Source organism: Centroberyx affinis, unplaced genomic scaffold (genome assembly GCF_046629955.1).
Source record: "Centroberyx affinis isolate AG114_WGS23_722 - 3 ecotype Tasmania unplaced genomic scaffold, CSIRO-AGI_Caff_v1 ptg000557l_1, whole genome shotgun sequence".
NCBI classification, from domain to species: Eukaryota; Metazoa; Chordata; class Actinopteri; order Beryciformes; family Berycidae; genus Centroberyx; species Centroberyx affinis.
Window position 1 is genome coordinate 466500 of NW_027279200.1, and position 14333 is coordinate 480832.

General features: G+C 42.4%; 1 protein-coding gene across 1 annotated transcript; it reads left to right on the plus strand.

The window, feature by feature from the left end:
• Positions 1-10251: 10251 nt before the first annotated feature.
• f9a (coagulation factor IXa) lies at positions 10252-13922 on the plus strand. The gene is made up of 8 exons (XM_071518221.1): positions 10252-10339; positions 10870-11057; positions 11138-11162; positions 11430-11543; positions 12083-12237; positions 12404-12646; positions 12812-12935; positions 13333-13922. Exons 1-8 carry the CDS (start codon positions 10252-10254, stop codon positions 13920-13922), a joined length of 1527 nt encoding a protein of 508 aa, XP_071374322.1.
• The last annotated feature ends 411 nt before the right edge of the window (positions 13923-14333 follow it).

Below are 14333 nucleotides of genomic sequence, written 5' to 3' on the forward strand. Positions count from 1 at the left end.
ACACACACAGAGTACCCCTGCCATTTGTCCCATATACCGTATGTGTAAATGTAGATTGTCCAGTAGAAGATTTCTGGACTGTGGGAGGATTACAGATAAAACTGGGTTATTAGGTAGGTCACTTGCTATTTCCATGAGTGTGTCCTTGCACAGTTATCCTTGCTAAGATGATGGAGAGATGGTATTCCAGGGAACAACAATCACCCAGAGCTGCAGTTTGCATGTGTTCCCCGTGTCTCTGTGGGTTTTCCCCTCACACTCCAAAAACATGTAAGTCAGGTGGATTGGAGACTCTAAACCAAGAAGTACAGTATGAATGTGAGTGTGAGCTGTTGTCTGTATATCTGTTACCCTGGTGTCCAATACTCTCAGTCATACCCCACCCCACAGCCCTCTGTTACCTCACACTATGTGCACACCCTAAGCATCACTCTGTCACAGTTCTAGCCATATTACATTTACTTGATCTGGTTTTCTTGCAGTGGAAATGATATATATCCCTAATATTAGAGTAGATTATAGCCAAGAGCTATGGGGAGTCATAGCGCGGATCCCTGGCCCAACAGTGCTTATTCACCATGGCGATCAATTCAAAATCAATTTCCCATCGTATGGACAACAGCCACATAAATCAGTTGGATAGGATAACACAGAGCACCACTGGACCAACGGTGAAGAAGCTGCTAGATTTGCAACTTGGCTGAACTGAAAATCACCCAAGGTGATGTTTGTGGGGGAGCCGGTGTGGGTGCTGGGAGGGATCAGTCTTAAAATAATTTTCTGGGACAGGCTGAGAGGCGATGGAGGGTTATTGTGCTCCGATATTGTGCTGGAGGGTTAGTCCTCTGCCTTTGACGGTAGGTGTTAGCCTGAGTCTGGGAGTGGCTGATAAGGTAATCAAGCTGGTTCTGTTACACGGCACTGATGACAATAGATGCAAGCTGAAGCTCTGTGAGTGTTTATTGCATTTGTGTGTGTATACTGTACAATTTAGGTGCAATTTATCACAAAAAACATCTGTCTCACACTCCAAATGTGCCAAATGTTACACTAATTATTACATCCAGTGACATTCACTGTTATCAGAGAATTGCAGGCTTACAAACCACTCAATCGATAGTACATGCAAAGCCAATGTCAGCTTATTGTCAAGGTAGAGATCAAACTAGATTTTATTTATTTGATCATACTAGGGAATCTTTGCAGTAGTCAGATGAGGGGAAAACAAAGCATTATGCAGAAGAGAGAGAGAAAGAGTGTGTGCGTGTGTGTGTGTGTGTGTGTGTGTGTGTGTGTGTGTGTGTGTGTGTGTGTGTGTGCACGTGGGCACATTAAACTGATAGATTTCATCAAACACTACTTTTAGGACTGTTGCACCTGCCCATTCATCTCTGAGCCTATACAGAGCTCCACCAGACTGACCCCAGTTCCAAAGGTCAGTATGGGGTCAGCTAGTTATTTCTATACTAGAGAGGTCAGGGTCAAAGGGTGTGACACAATGTCATATTTCTGTCACGTCGCCCTCTAACACACCACATAATTGACTTGGCAGGTCCCCAGATTGCATTTTCATATCTCCCATGTCACAGAGTCAGGGTGTATTTTAGCTGTGGGATAGATGATCTAAAGGCATTCGGTGTGGAGAAATTACAGCAGCTGACAGCCTCCCATTTAACTCCGGTGATGAAGTCTTCATCAGTCCACTGGTAGGTGAGTTATGACCACCTGAGGCATATATTTTATTAGAAACATTGCTGGCGTAGTTAGACCTGTTTGGAGAACATTCACCGCAGCCTCACTGTACCTACCACACTCCCAATGTGACATTAGTCATATAACCACCTAGACCAAGGAATTGAGAACAAAGGGGTCTGTAAATCACAGCTGATTTGTGCTCTATTGCTCCAGTAGTTGGTTGCAGCTCACAGCTAGATAGGATTAGGGACAATGATTGAGTTTCACATTTTCAAATTCCTCTCAAAACCTTTGACTGGAACATTTGACCGCAACACAATTGCAATTCAGACAACAGGCTTGGGCAAAACCAACATAATCTTAAGAGTTTCCTCAAGTGAAAGAAAGAGCAATGCTAGTGTTCAGTAGCTCTCCAGAGTGCAAAGTTAGAATTGAGCTACTACACTGAAGAATTCATTCTACCCACTTCCTCCCCATCTTCTCTGTCCAAGGCAGCTTTTAGCCAACTCATTTTTGACATTCAGTAGGCAAACAGCGAGCTTTGCGGGCACTTCTGTCCAGGAGGGATGGGAGCTCCACTTTTCGTTAACGGTGGCTGAACATCTCTGGGCCGGCAGCGTCTGTCAGTTCAGCTGCATCACGGCTCACAGCACCAGGAACAAGGGTTTTAGCTCTTATTTATTAGCAACTCATAATAGTACTGTGTTTCTGGGTCACTCTTGACAACAGTAAGCATGGGTAAGTACATTTACTCATCTACCACACTTTACTTAAGCAAGCCTCCTAGCCCTAACTTATTGAAGGGAACTTCCTTGTTTTTTCTTAATTCAGTTATAAAGGAAAAATTCAGCTTTTCGCTTCATTTAACTGACACCTGCAGATTCTAGTTTTGCAAAGAAGCCAGAGTGAAGTTACCAATGAAGTAATCAGACCAAGCATGACTGAGCCACCAACACTTTTAGCTTTACCTAGTGTAGTGAGTTAAATATGGAATCCTTCCCAGTGCAGAAACACCAGGGCACTGTACTGGCCATGTGCTTTTCCTTTTGATACTTAATACTTCATTACTTTTACTTCAGCAGAATTATGAATGGTGACTTTTACTATTCAATTAGGTTATTTCCCCTTATACTTGAGTAAAGGATGTGTGTAGCTGTTCCACCACCACTCTCAAATCAACAGGATATGAAATTAATACCACACCCCTAGAACGTTTAACTTTATTTTAGCACTCTCTCTAGTAGGAATACAGGTGCATCATGGATTTAAATATCTTCTCTCGTGTGTTTTTACTGGCTGGATTTAATCTGAATGACCTCCAACTGAGTTTATTTAAGACTATTGGACTGTGACAAGCTGCCTTTGGAAAAATATCACGCCAACTGTTGAAATGTCAGTGTTTGGTTTGGTGCGGATGCATGTGGGCAAGCAGGGGAGTGGGTGCGAAACATCAGGCTTTCAGATTACAGGAATGACTGTACTAATTAACAGAGCGAGACTCTCTCAAATATCACATTAATGTCAATGACTATATCTAGGGGATGGGGTGGGTGGGGGAGGGGGTAGTGCTTTGAGGCCTGCAGTGCTTCTTTTTAGAGCTCACATCATAGGAGATCCCTGTGGATATTACAAGCTCACAAGACTGTGTGGTGAGAAGAGCCCAGTTGCAGGAGTCTGGATTCAATCTTCATAAAGAGAAAGCATAGTGTACCAGACAGATTTCATAATTTTGCCAGCTCTTTATTTACCACTGCATCACAGCTCCCTGAAAAAAGGTGTCAGTTCTTCTAAAATAGACTGATAATGTCAGCCATAGTGTCAGAAAGGTGAGGTACATCCCCAAGAAGGCGTGGTCAAAATGGCTGATACTTTTAGAGATTCAGACAAATAAATCACTTCTGCTTCCTAAAATCTGAGAAACCAGTGAATCAAAAGTATCCTTGAGTCAATGTTGCTCTGAACCTACTTGCTATTCTTCGTGAGTTTTCAGTGAGTTCATTTGCTTCGGTTTTACATAGTCTCATGAATTTATTCCTGAAATATCCATTTTCACACTGAGTGAACATAATTATAGCATCTCCCTATAATCTCTGTTTACTCCTGTTTGTAAGCGAGCGGCTACAGTTTTCCAGTGGGTGACATTGCAGAGTCTCTTTCTGCGTCTCTTGAGAACAATTCATTTGCTTGTACCTGATGAATAGATATGCTGTTCTCGCTTCAGACGCACAACACAAACACACACACACACACACACACAGTCTATGATGAATACAGAAGTCTAACTCCAGTCTCTCAGTCTTCTGTTCCTCTAATATGCAGTGACAGCAGCTCATCATCCTCAGACTACCAGCGGGCTGATTATGTAAAGACTGTCTCAGAGGGACAAAGGTGATCATAAACTAACCTAGATAAGCAGAGTGCTTGCAATACCTGAGGTATGTACAAATAGCTTAGGTTTGCTGTCTTTGCTTGCATCTGTATATAAACAAACCCACACATGATAATATTATGGTTTACATGTTATGGCCTGGAGAAGCCCAGCACTCAAAGGAATCACTGATCTAATTAAGCACTTCCAACCCTCACTGTCTGATGCTGCCAGATCTTCTCATATCAGAAACACTGCATCATTCAAATGTCACCCTGTACAAATTTAACAACGCACTTTAATTTGGTAGAGGTAATGCTTTATACTTGAAGTGTATTTCAAATCAAAATCCAATCAATGATTATTAATTTACCAAACTGCAGACCACAGACAGCTCTCTTAGTGTGATTAAGATATAATGTAAGATAATGTAGTCAGTGTCAATCTAGTCAGCTCCTGCCCTACCAGAACAGTGCCGTAACACAGAGAGAGAGAACCTGACGAATTTTGTAGAGATGTGAGGTCAAACTCAGAGAAAGTGAGAGATTAGGAAGAGTTTAGCTAAGGCTAAGGTTAGAGAGACAGCAGCGATCAGGCCTGATTGATGCAGCCAGCCAGATCTCCAGGGCTTCCTCAAGAAAGGCAGCTCTGACTCAAGGACCCCCCCAGGTGATTCTGCCCAGTTATCTGGCATCATGCAACACTTAAGGCAATGGTTTTCAATCCGAGTGCTCGGGACCCACAGCTCCTGCTGCTAGGCTAACAACTTACTCTTATGGTGTTAGCCGCTAACACTAGGCTAACAAGTTATCCTAATGGCACTGTAACTGCACTGGTTAGTGGTTAGGCCAAAAACTTAGCCATATGCACTGCACTAAAGAGGCAACCGCCAATATTCACACTGCAAATAATGCTTGATAGTAATCAAAATTTGTCAGTAAGTAACTAATACGATTTTTGCCTGTCTATTAAAAAAGAAGCCATCTCTGCTGTTTCGTGTTTCATTCCATTCCTGAGAGCTTTCCACTGAGTAAAGGCAGTGCCAATATCTATATTTTATTGTGCTCCTTTTCACACTCCTTTTTGCTTTGAGACTGTCAAAATATCTAATTCATTTTTTTCTGGACAGCTGAAGGCAGAGGGGGTGAAACTGATCCCTGTAGAGCTGTTTCAGACATGCTACACCGCACCTGCTACCATCCAAAACACATCACTTCCCATGCGCCAAGATATTATCCCGCCACTGGTCATGCCTGACCACAGGGGCTGCAATGGGACAAACCAGGTGGTCTAATGCAGTGCGGATGGGTGAATTTTCTCTGAGTGAGCCCCAACAAATTACTTAAATTGAACACAAGGCAGTATTTTACCATGAAAAAGTTATACAATGTAGCTTTAACTCTCAAGGTGAGCCATGAGGTTGATGAGCTCCACTCATCTGCCCTCTTGTGGTGGAGGGCCTCCTAGTAATACCAGGATATCAACTTTAGCCAGTGATGGAGTAGTTTGTTTTTGTCTTGGTAGGAACGGTAATTTCAGCCTTGAAAAAGCAATCCACATTTATCATTACTTTTATGTAAGACAGTTCACTAAAGTGCTGCTTGACTGAAATGCATGGGAGTGGCTTTATTAAGCGTTATTTTAATTATAAGCATTATAAATTCTATGCACTTCATAGCTTCATAGCTCTAACCAGATAATGTACCTATACATACTCAAAAAGCACCAAGGGTACTGGATACTGTAACAGAATAGTCTTACATTGTCAGTAGAGCAGCACCAGAGATTGCATCTTGATGCCATCATAGTTTTGGCTCTCTTGTTTCCAGCTTTGGAAAATACATGTGCTCAAATCTCATTGGACCCGTTCAAAGGTAGACAGATAATGGATGCAAATCCTGCTTTAGGGTGTATTACCCCTTAGTAACCTGTATCTCACAAACAAAAAGGTACACTTGTAAGTGTACACTCCCATACATCTCTCTGTTATCATCAGAGGATCAGCTTAAACATGACAACATTGAATAGGAAGTATTATTCTTCAATCATTATATTTATCATTTAACAGATTTTCCCAAACTGTGCTGGTTTTGTTTGAGCTCTACAAACATTTTCATCCACAGCCATAGGGAGGTTTTACCAGCGCAAAACATAAGCCTCCCACAAATGACACTGTGTCCCTGGTGAAAGACTTAAGGTAAGAAACTGGGCTGTCTGGAGATACTGTACAGTAACAATCAATAGCACTGAGCAAGCATCAGAGTTTTTATTATCTGCCGGTCCCTGGCTTGATCCCCTACTGTAGTAACTAATCTAATTGGAGCTGACACAGATTCCCAGCTGTGTGGTGCTGCCAAAGAGACAGAGGAGGGAGAGATGTCAAGGAGATCTACAGAAATCAATAGTCACACTCACAGACTATTTTACTCTATTTCATCCATTCAATCAGCCATGCATCCTTGCTGTCCATCTAACAGTCTTGTTAGCATGCTCCACTCACCACTCATCACCTGAGGGCTAAGTAAGAAAGTCACTGTGTGCCACTATTGTTTTACTCTAAATACAGTTGTAAGCCCAATCAATGGCATTCATCCATGGCGTTGTTAAACTAAGGTGAATGCCTACGTGGAATGGTTTTGATTTTCATGTCATTGGCACACAACCCCTCCCAACAGCAACAGAGAGCCTTAAATTTAGAAATTTGATTCCTGAGAGATGTATATGAGGACAGTGCACAGTTCAACACAATGTTTTGGAATAAAGTTATAATTGTTGCTCTGATTATTAAAAGTGTGAGATGAAATGGATGATTCAGTCAATCATAGACAGTCTAAAGTGCAGTGCTAACCCAAGTAACACAACAAAATGTTTTTGGTCACCAAACAAAACCATGATAATGAAAATGAATAGAAGTATTGAACAAATTATTTGCTCTGATATTCATCCCAGGGGGGAATTATTGAGAAGCCCTTATATTGAGCGGGCAGTGTTAATTACTGAAGTATGAATTATTCAGTCTTTTAATGACTCAATGAAATATAAATGCCTCCGGTCAATAGTTGCCAACATCTGAGTAGACTTGGGACTCCCTCTGGAGGGAATCCAGTGCCAGGGAGGGTTTTGCATCCTATGGGCCAGACCACAAAGTGACACTGGAGTTGAACCCCAGACAGTGATCTTCAACTGACATGTTGAATCAGCACAAGCTTCAAGTCACCCTTGGTCACTGCATCATCTTGGCTATTGATTGACCATATTGTATGATCGTGAAATGGTAAGGGAGACATGGGGTAAAAATATAAATAGCTCATCATAGGCTTGCAAAACATGAAAATGACTCATATGTTGTGCATGCACAACCTGTTTACCTTTCACCCAAGAGGTGATGTTTACTACATCCCTCCCTTTCTTAGATGTTAACTATCATCATCATTTTGAACTGTAACTGCTTTCCAGTCAGAATACAGTACATGTCTATTTCAAATGTTGATCAGTAGCTCTGAACTTAATTGTAATGTAAATATCATTAATCACAAGGAAGTAAGGCTGTGGTTCCATTCAAATATGTAACGCATTTTCAAGTACTCACCTTAATGCAAACAATACCATTTGAATGTACCAAATTTATAAACAATTACTTACTTAACTAACCAAAATGTGCTTTACAATGCATTGCTTTTTCCACACTGAATGCAATACACTTCTTTCTGTAACTCTTTAGAAAACAAAAAAACTAAAAAGTTTTATTTTATTTTGATATTTCTTTTTTTATATATTAAATTGGCATCATAGAATGGCTAGAGATAGACTGACATTAAGACAATACCGGAGATTTTGCTGCTCCATTCTGGGAATGTCTTTCTAAGTGACAGAGTCTCTCAGACAGACTGGGTTCGATCGGCTCATTGAGGTTGACCTTGCTGCTGGCTGGCTGTGTTTGGGCTGTTTACATCAGCACCAGCTGGGGCAGTCTTTTGTGCTGGCAACAGTTTTGCGAATGAAACGTGGCACATCATCCGCCTGCTATCCTGTTCAAGAATAACAGAGTTGCCTTTCCATTCCACAATAGTCTAGTCTAGTCTAGTGTATTTAATAGTGTATGGGTCTTGTTCAAACGTTGTTGAGAGTTTGTTTTGCTTGTGTTGACAGAGCAGGACTGTCACCTTGATGGATTCTCCTTTCTGTTGCTCTTCTGGATTTGTCTGTGTCCACCTGGGCAGAGAGTAGGATGGTGTTTGCAGAGCAGTGGGCAAACCAAATCTCTAAGGATTTGTAAGACGGCAAAGTCTCCACGGCAAAGTGCCACAAAAAATGTTTAGCCTTCAGATCCTATTTTTCTTAAACAAAGAGAAAAACTCTGCCAGTGAGGCGAGACACCCACCTCAGGAACCTTCCAGAAATGAGTGTCAACATCTTGAAACAAGTCAGAAAAAGGCAGATCACTGCACGACTATCAAGAAAGTTGATCTGCACTGGAGACAAGTGACACAATCAAACCCTTAAAATTGTTATGTATTTGGGAAAAGAATACATTTCAGTATTTAAAATAGGCACTACTTTTTGTTAAGTGATACAATGTTCAGTATACCTTTAATAGGTTATGTGATATGTCAGTGTAGTGATATCTGTGTGATTGAATTTGGGGTACACAGGTTTTACAGTTTCTGACCTCCTCCATTGCCTGCACTGCAAGCAGTTCAGCTTTCCGACTGGTTGCTGGCTTTATCCAGTTTTGTTTATATCATAAAGGCTGCATGTCAGTTTCCCCACTGTGACATTTTTTTAGGTTGTAGTAGAGTTTAGTAGAGCTAAGGTATTGACTGACACACTAGGCTATAGGCTAATACACTCCCTGTATGGTACACACACACACACACACACACACACACACACACACACAGGCACGCACACACAATATGTCACAAATGTTAATAAATGACTCATTGCCTATAATAATGTCAGATGATATGGTAGAAAATAGAAATTTTTGGGTATCTTGATTTTTTTCATTTTTATCTTGTGCTAATCTGGATGTACATAACATAACATAAATTTGTAGCCTATTTATGGATTTATTTATTCTCAACATGACTTACTCGCAGCAGCAAGTTCATACAGAATACAGCTCCAAGGCTTCCAGCCAGAAATGTAACAACCTCCAATCTTGGCTTTCAATATATTCACTTTAGGCTTTATTTTAAATCTTACCAATAACTTTAAAAGCAATGCCTAGATAAACCACAGTCTACATCAAAGACCTTTTTAACACAATATGAGCAAATCCCACAGAATAGCATTTCTTACTATTTATGAATCAAGGCTGAAAAGCTAGAAAAGGTGATTGGCCAAGAAGATTCACATCAAGATCACATCATTCATCATAACTAAAGTAAAATGGTAGCTTACCAAAAACTAGTCAAGTACTTGGTGTTGGAGATGGTTGTGAACACTTTGTTCTTTTGTCTTTGCAGGATAGAGCTTATCCACCTTTCCAGGCTGCAGCAGGAGAGAGGGTCTATACTCAAAAGATGACTGACTGACACCCAGTCATGTTAAAGGTTTTAATTGAGAGGATCAGATTTTCTAACAGGTAGTTGTCCCAGTACTTCCTAATAATCATCCAACCTTTTTAGTCTGACACAAATCCGTATGATGTAAATTCACAGTATACCTGTACGTTATTGTAAGTAGTATCAAAGTAATGTAAATTACAGGAAGATAGGGTCTTTAAAAGGGGAAAAAAATCAGTGAATTTCCTTCACATAGAATTGCTAAAAGGTTATAGACATAGCAGCATAAGCAGAGCCACATGTCCACTCTATCACCAGACTATCACTGTTTGTACTGTTTAATTCATTGCATCAACCATGCTGGGTAACTTTGAGGTATATGTCTGCCATCTTGTGGTGAACAGTCTGAGGTGCGCATATATCTTGTTCTGTTGGCCTTAGCTCCACACTCTGCTCTGTTTGTCAAGCTACAACACACATACCAAATCCAAAAACCACACATACAAACTCAAATCCCCTGATGTCTTTGTTTATGTGGATGTTGACACATTAACTTTCCATTGACACAGTCTGGATTTTTTTCTCTGGACAAAACAAGCAACTGAGTGTGTGTATGTGTGTAGGTTCAGTGTAAACAGAGAGCTGTACTTTGGAGTGGTGTCCCAGTGTGTGTCCATCATGATTTCAGAGCAGAGTGGAATGGCTCCAGTCTTTGTGTCTCTCCTGTGGTGTGCGCTGCTGTTGGACTGTCAGCTGGGCTCTGGAGGTATGAGATGGCTCTTCTTTATGATGTTCTTGCTTGATTTCTCACACTTTTTAATTTTTTTCCACCTGTTGGGTGGGGGGTGGGGCAGCTGTGGCTCAGGAGGTAGAGCGGGTTGTCCACTAATCAGAAGGTCGGTGGTTCAATCCCCGGCTCCTCCAGTCCGCATGTCGAAGTGTCCTTGGGCAAGATACTGAACCCCAAATTGCTCCAGATGGTTGCGCCAGCACCCTGTGTGGTAGCTTGCATGTATGAATGTGTGTGTGAATGGGTGAATGAAGGCATGTTGTAAAGCGCTTTGGGTAAAAGCGCTATATAAATGCAGTCCATCCATTTACCTGTTGAATCTCCTATCCAGTCTTGAATTTTCAATGTTGTCAATACAGGTGACAGGTGGTGGATTGTTTCACTTTTTCATTATACAAAAGTGTAGCTCTAGATTCAAGTTATATATTGTTTATATCAACTATGGGACATAGAAAGTTATTTCAGCACAGGCTCAGTGACTGTATTCCCCCTTTGGCTTCCTCTAGCCCCAGCTCCAGCCTCAGGCCAAGTGTTCCTGTCTGGCCAGGCGGCAGACAGCGTCCTGCGGAGACAGAAACGCTACAACACCGGGATGTTTGAGGAGTTTATGCAAGGAAACTTGGAAAGAGAGTGTATCGAGGAAAAATGTGACCTGGAAGAGGCCAGGGAAGCCTTTGAGAATGATGAGAAGACAGTGCGTGTTTATTTATTTTGTTATTACTATACACCTATCGTGATCATTGTTGCTTGCATTCATCAGTCTTTGTATTTCAGATGGAGTTCTGGGTGGGATATGTAGGTAAGGCCATGTTTAATAATTGACTTCTAGTAAGACAAACAGAAAACAGGAGAAATGACTCAGAGGTGACTGTGTTTGTGTGTATCTACTGTGCACATGACCTCTTAACCCCCTCAAAGTATGAACCTGTGACAGCATGATGTTTTTTGTTAGTCTTTCTTGTGAAACACTTTGTAAACTTTGTTTTAAAAAAGTGCTATATAAACAAAGTTATTACATGGCGGTGTGCTAAGGTAATGATGTGTTTCTGTGTCTGGATTCCCTCAGACGGAAACCAGTGTAAGTCAAGTCCATGTAAGAACCAGGGGATGTGTAAAGACCACCGTGGATCCTACACCTGTGAGTGTCTCTCCGGCTTCACTGGCAGGAACTGTGAGATTGGTGAGTAAAAATGGGATCAAAAGAAATTTGATTTGATTGATTTTTTTTTTAGGCGAAATGACCCAAATCTGCTGAGAAGATTAGATCTGATCAGATCTCAGTCTCACAGGATTAAATGTCAGATGCTTTTTTCTCCTTTGTAAATTGAATCAGTGGCACAAGTTTGGTCTTCGGTTCCAAAATTAGATTGTTTGCCTTTCTGGATATTCCAAATAGAGCACTCAAAGTGCCCTCTCTGTGAGCGTGGACTGAATATATCAGAATCACAACACTTATATTCGCAAGTGCAATAGGTGCACAAGCAATTTGACTTGGTAAATGGTGCTGACACATTACAAGACAGTTACACAATACAGGTTTGACACAGTTGGAGGACAAAACATGACTCACATAGTGAAAACAAGACGTACACACTGTGTGACAGTAAACAAAACATGAACACACTGCAAGTAGGCTATGTTTGGGACAGGGCAATGTCATTGTTAGTAATGTAATAAGAGGATGCGGGTTGAAATTGTTGATGTGGTTTCTCTCCTCAGTAACGGCTAGAAGGTGTGATGTGAACAACGGAGACTGCATGCACTTCTGTGAATCGATGGGCAACTTTGGAGCAAAATGCTCCTGTGCTGAGGGATACGTACTGACGGATGATGGGATGAACTGTGACCCGGACGGTATTACATTTTCTTTATGGGTTCTCTGCTAAATATGATAACGATAACTCTCATTCCCACAGAACTTCTCTAACAAGGATCAAATGTTACTCTGCATCTCTCACATTACCAGCTGAATTCCCCTGCGGTAGAAATGCCTTGACAGTGATAAGTGCAGTGTCCACAAGGTCTCTACACGCCAATGAGACCGCAAGCCTCCAAAACATCACCTCAGTGACCAACATCACTACCACTACCTCCCCTCTCTCGACTTCAGCCAGTACCACTGTGCCCTTTCCAGCCACAGATGACTCTATAGTAGACCTGTCCCAAAGCAGGCGGCTCCGGTGGCCGCACAGTGACACTGCAGTCCCCACAGAGGAGACGTCTGAAGCTGACAGACGCATCGTTGGCGGAAATGCGGTAATTCCAGGAGAGATCCCATGGCAGGTAGAGTATGAAATTGGATATGCTGTATTTAAGGCAAGTAGGGGCAAGTGCAAGATAAGGGGGGCTTCTTTACAGGAATGGGACATGAATGCATGTGGGTAAAGGAAGATAAGTTATGCTACATTAATTCCTTGTAGATATTCACAGCTTCCTCCTCTGGCCCAGGTGGCCTTTATAGCACGTCCTAGTGGTCAGTTGTTCTGCGGAGGCTCCATTCTCAGTGAGCTGTGGGTCATCACTGCTGCCCACTGCCTGGTGGAGGCACAGGGCTCCTTCTTCATCAGAGTGGGTAAGACTCAATGCCACTGACTAACAATTACCAATTTTACCGCTGCTGGTGTAACTCACTATTGCGGTGCTAAGTAGCTCCTTTTAAGGTTATGTGTATTTTTAATTTGATGTAAAGTGTCGTGCCTCTGGCTTAGGTCGGGGTTAAGTATCTCCCTCAAGGATACTTCGACAGGTATGGCCACACAGGGGATCGAACCTGGGCTCTCCAGTTTAGTGACAACCTCAGTAACTACTATGTCATTCTGCTGCCCTAACAGACATTTACTGACACACAAAAGGTGTACAAAATCTTGTGTGGTTGTGCCAGGGCTCTGCAAAACAAAGTGTCTCAGGTTTTATCGTAGTGTAAATCTATACAGTGGATCAATGATATCTGTGTCCTGTCCTTCGTCCAGGGGAGCATGACATCTACACCAACGAGGGCACCGAGCAGGACCACGAAGTGTTAGAAGAGCACATCCACCCCCGCTACGATGCCAGAGTGAGCATGTACAACCACGACATCGCCCTGCTGCGCCTCCAAAGCCCCATCAACTTCTCCACAACAGCCCGTCCCATTTGCCTGGGGCCCAAGGCCTTCACCGAGGCCCTGGTGAAGGAGGCCTCTCCCGCTACAGTCAGCGGCTGGGGCCGAACGCGTTTCCTGGGATCCCAGGCTAACACCCTGCAGAAGGTGGACGTTCCCTTCACAGATCGGACAGAGTGTAAGGAGAGCAGCAGCACCAGGATCACGCGCTACATGTTTTGTGCAGGATACTATGATGAAGCCAAAGATTCCTGTCAGGGGGACAGCGGAGGTCCTCATGCCAACCGCTATCACGACACGTGGTTCCTGACGGGCATCGTGAGCTGGGGGGAAGAGTGTGCGAAGGAAGGGAAGTACGGCGTGTACACTCGGTTGTCCCACTACCACCGCTGGATATACCACATTATGGGGGTGACTGACCACAGGCTGGCAGCTGATGTGGAAGAACCTGAACCTTGAATTAAAAGACTTTACATACACATTTGAAACATGTTGAAATGTGTTGCATTTCAAATAAAATGTCTTATTTTGCGTGATGCTCCTTGACAGTCACAGAGGATATGATTCCAACAGTTGTAGCAGACTTTGAATTTTGGTTGTAAAAAAGAATCTGACAGGAAGTTCATGACGCAGCTGGGGGCTCAATATGGGTCTGGTGGTTAACTGGAAGGTCATAAACTACTCTAGGTTCAAACACTACAATAGCCAGTGTGTCTGCCTGTCAGTGTCCTTAGGAAGAAAAATATTGAACCCGTACCTACTTGAGAGGTGCATCTTCTGGCTGCCGCTGCATTCTGACCTCTGGTGAAATGTGGAGATGTGTACGTGTCTCAGAGGGACATGTGAAGAAAACAAAATCCTTATTATATG

Excerpts from the sequence above, each read along its gene's own strand:
- f9a (XM_071518221.1), top strand. The coding sequence starts at position 10,252 with ATGATTTCAGAGCAGAGTGGAATGGCTCCAGTCTTTGTGTCTCTCCTG. Across the intron at positions 11,544-12,082 it reads TGGCAGGAACTGTGAGATTG|TAACGGCTAGAAGGTGTGAT; the intron begins GTGAGTAAAAAT and ends TTCTCTCCTCAG. Across the intron at positions 12,936-13,332 it reads CTCCTTCTTCATCAGAGTGG|GGGAGCATGACATCTACACC; the intron begins GTAAGACTCAAT and ends TCCTTCGTCCAG.